The following is a 3,708-nucleotide window of genomic DNA, read 5'->3' as shown; positions in this document are numbered from 1 at the left end:
CGGAGATTAGATTTCGCGGGGTTAGGTTATACCTCGGGCGCTGTGTTCTACGCCTCGTAACCATACATTGGAAGCACACGTGCTCGCATCGCTTCGGAGGAGCGAATTCGTGAATGGAAATGTACGTTGGGTGCTGGTGCCCGCGGTGCCTCCAGTTAAGCACGCGCCGCCTTCTACGCCTTTACCCGTTTCCTCCTTCGCCGTCGGGCCCCCCCCCCCACCCCCCGCCCCCGGGCCCCCCCCCCCCCACCCACCCACCGCCTCATCATTCAACCCGGCCCAGTGTCCCCCTTCCGCCACAATCCGATCAACCCACCGCGGGGCGGAGGGTCCCTCGCCCCCGGCGCTCGTAGAGCTCTTTCGACGGAAACAATTTCGAGGCCACGCGGCAGTGGTTCTCAATCGGGTCTATGGGCTCGCGAGGGCCGAGCGCGCGCCTAGGTCCGACGTTGCATCCCGATTGCCGGGAGATCTATTTGGGCGCATGCGCCGTATCCAATGCGCTTTCTCGTAGCCGTACGATCTTATCGAGCTTCATGAGCGGGAGTCAAGCCGAGATGCAGCGGAGGACTTTTACATGGATTCGGCTGTCGAGGCACATCGCGAACAATGATCTCATCGCAACCCCCCCGTCTCACCCTCTCGCCACGCCAATCCACCACCTCGCCCCACGAATCGAACCGAACAGCATCGTCACTCATTATGTCTGTCGCGCACTAGATCTCATCGATCCCTTTAATGACATTAGATGAGGCTGGCCACTTAGTCCGTTGGCGCTCCGTCTTGGAGCTGATATCGGCGTTTTCCGCTTGACTGTGAGATAAATACTCGGCGGTTACGGGCAGCCTTCGACGGGGCGTCGTTCGAATTACGCGGAATCTGCGGCGCTCCTTCGGAGAAGCATTACGTGGGGCGAATTTTTGAAATTTTTTCTCCCAGCCGCGCGAAAAGTATTCCAAGGACACGCATACGGAGGCTTCCTTTTTTATTTGTCTCCTGGTCCTCTAATGCTCGTTGCAGCTGCTTTTTAAAAATGCCCCGAGATTCGGTGGCGGCTTGTTGCAGTGAGAATTAAATTTTTTTAAAGTCTTAAATCGATCTTGCGCTAGCGGTGCTGGAAATTTGTATTTCTGATAATCATATTGTATGTAATGGATATTGGGTCGCGTGATTGCGCTCGCGAGACTGCTGAAAATAGTCTTTTATCGATAGTCGTATGTTGAATATTTGAGTTTAATGTTTTATATTAATTGAAAATCTTTTTTTCTTCAATGTTATTATTGACATTGTGCGATTCAATACTTTTATATTAAAGCGATACACCATTTTCTTTTTTCTCTGCTCTATACTATTATACGCATTTATCTCACGAATCATCGTTGCCAATAATCATCATCATCATCGTTATAATGTTGTTATTATTATTGTTGTTGTTGTTGTTGTTGTTGTTGTTGTTGTTGTTGTTGTTGTTATTATCATTATTATTGTTATTATCATTATTATCATCATTATAGTTATTATTATTATTGTTATTATTATTATTATTATTATTATTATTGTTATTGTTGTTATTATTATTGTTATTGCTCCGTTGCGACTATAAATAGCTTATAAATTACGATTGTACACACTGTACACGAGTCAACAGGTCGTGGTACGATAAAATTGTAAAAAAGCAAAAGATAAAAATAATAGCATTGACTCAACATTCGTTCTCGAAATCATTTTTACACCTTAATTTAATATTGCACTCGTAAACGTGAATACAATGATTAAGAAAGGTGAACGTAGATAATAAGCGTGACTAGCTTAAATCTAATTACAGCTAATTATAGCTCCCACAACGTTGTAAGACTTTATTTCTAATTTCAATGAAGAAGTAGTCTCAGCCTGAAAAGAATAAGAGTGAAAGAAGCGGCATAATGAATTAAATTGGGGAAAAGGAAGACGAGTAAAGAGATGAAAAGAGGAAACAAAAAACAAAAAAATTAAATATTACTCCGGATGTAAAGTTGTGCTCACTTGCTAAAGTGCTACAATGTTTATTCGGTATACAAGTTGTATGTTTAAAAAAGAAAAAAAGCAGAAGAAAGGAAAGAGAGGGAAAGAAATGAACGAAAGAAAAAACAAAGAAAAATAAAAGTAAAAGCGAGTCAAAAGTTAAAATAGAAAAAAAATAAAAACTTAAAAATCAAAAGCAAGAAAGCATGGAAAAAGCAATAAGCAGCGAACGTATAATAAAAAGGGGGGGAGAGAGAAAAAGAGCCAAAAAGAGATTAATAATAAAGCAAGCTCCAGCAGAAATGCGTCGAAGCGAGTCGCCGTCCACTTAGTGTCATCGTTGCGCCTCCTCGCACGTGCAGCTCCCCCATGATTTGCAGCTGCTGATTCTTCTTCTCCTTCGTCACCTCCATCTCCACCACCACCTCCACCTCCACCTCCTCATCCTCTTCCTCCTCCTCCTCCTCCTCCTCTTCGTACTACTCCTGGTCTGTCTACTACTGATTCACCCTCTCATTTTTCATCACAATGTTCGTCATCAGCATCATAGCCGTTATCATAGTCGTTATCATTGTCGTTATCGTTGTCATTGTCATTGTCATTGTCATTGTCATTGTCATTGTCATTGTCATTGTCATTCTCATTATCATTGTCATTGTCGTCGTCGTCGTCGTCGTCCTCGTCGTCGTCGTCGTCGTCGTCGTCGTCGTCGTCGTCGTCGTCGTCGTATATATATAAGATGTCTGGCATATAATAAGCGTGAAGCGTCGTGCGACCCCGACCTTGTGCGAGTTCAAGGTCAGGTTGGCAAAGATTGGATAACGCGTGTGCGTGAAAGGGTCGGTGGATGGATGTATGGGAGGGTATGAGAATTGAAGGGTGGGTATGGGGGGGGGGGGGGTTATGGGTAGGGGGATGGTAAGCGATGGTCGAGAGAAGCGGGCGAGTGGGTGGGTGGGTGTGAGGTGGGATTCAGCGGTGCGGCTTCTGGGACTCACCGTTGAGCTTGTCGATGGCCCGGTCGGCGGTCGACTGGTCGCAGCAGTCGATGAAGGCGTATCCGCCCCGCTTCACCAAGATCGTCGTGCATACGAGGCTGTGCTCTTGGAAGAGCTGCCTGAGGGCGGCCTCGTTGCAGTCCGAGGGCAGGTTGCCAACGTAGAGCTTGGACATGGCGAGCGCGGTTGGGGCTGCGGGCGTCTTCTCGAGCCTCGCCCTGGCGGGTCTCGGTGCAATTTTGCCGCTTGGTACGTGTCTTCTTGGTCCTCGTCCTTCGGGCAGGACTCCACCGGCGATCTATGGCGCAGGCGCACGACCCCCGTCTTTTATTCGGGCGCTACAATCTTCTCGGGCGCACTCCCTCCCACCCTCTTCGACTCTCTTCGGTTTCGTATTTGTCTTCGTTTCTATCTCCTCAGCTTACTTTTGTGCGGTCGACGTAGGCGGCACGTGCGCGAAAATTATCTCGCCTCTTGGATCCTCTTCTCGCTCCTCCTTATATCAGCTGCCTTGCTCCTTTATTCACGCGACTATTACCGTAGACAAAAAAAAACGCGCGAGCGTGCGCGCGCGGTTTCTCGTTTTTCCTTTATCCTCTCTTTCCTCCTTCCGTTCTCCTTTCTTGTTGCTTCTTAGAAAACGATGGGCAACTCTGTTGGCACGAACGTCGTTGGGATTTTTATTCGGCGATCGGCACTCGTACGTTTT

At 47.3% G+C, this 3,708-nt stretch overlaps 1 protein-coding gene across 1 annotated transcript; it reads right to left on the bottom strand.

The window, feature by feature from the left end:
- Nucleotides 1-2,973: 2,973 nt before the first annotated feature.
- On the bottom strand, nucleotides 2,974-3,398 carry LOC105359949 (insulin-like growth factor 2 mRNA-binding protein 3-A). The gene has a single exon (XM_011496720.1). The coding sequence runs from the start codon at nucleotides 3,172-3,174 to the stop codon at nucleotides 2,974-2,976; it is 201 nt and encodes a 66-aa protein (XP_011495022.1). The 5' UTR covers nucleotides 3,175-3,398.
- Nucleotides 3,399-3,708: the final 310 nt, after the last annotated feature.

The sequence above is a fragment of the Ceratosolen solmsi genome, unplaced genomic scaffold (genome assembly GCF_000503995.2).
Source record: "Ceratosolen solmsi marchali unplaced genomic scaffold, CerSol_1.0 scaffold29, whole genome shotgun sequence".
Lineage (NCBI taxonomy): Eukaryota > Metazoa > Arthropoda > Insecta > Hymenoptera > Agaonidae > Ceratosolen > Ceratosolen solmsi.
This window is presented reverse-complemented; position numbering and strand designations above follow the sequence as displayed.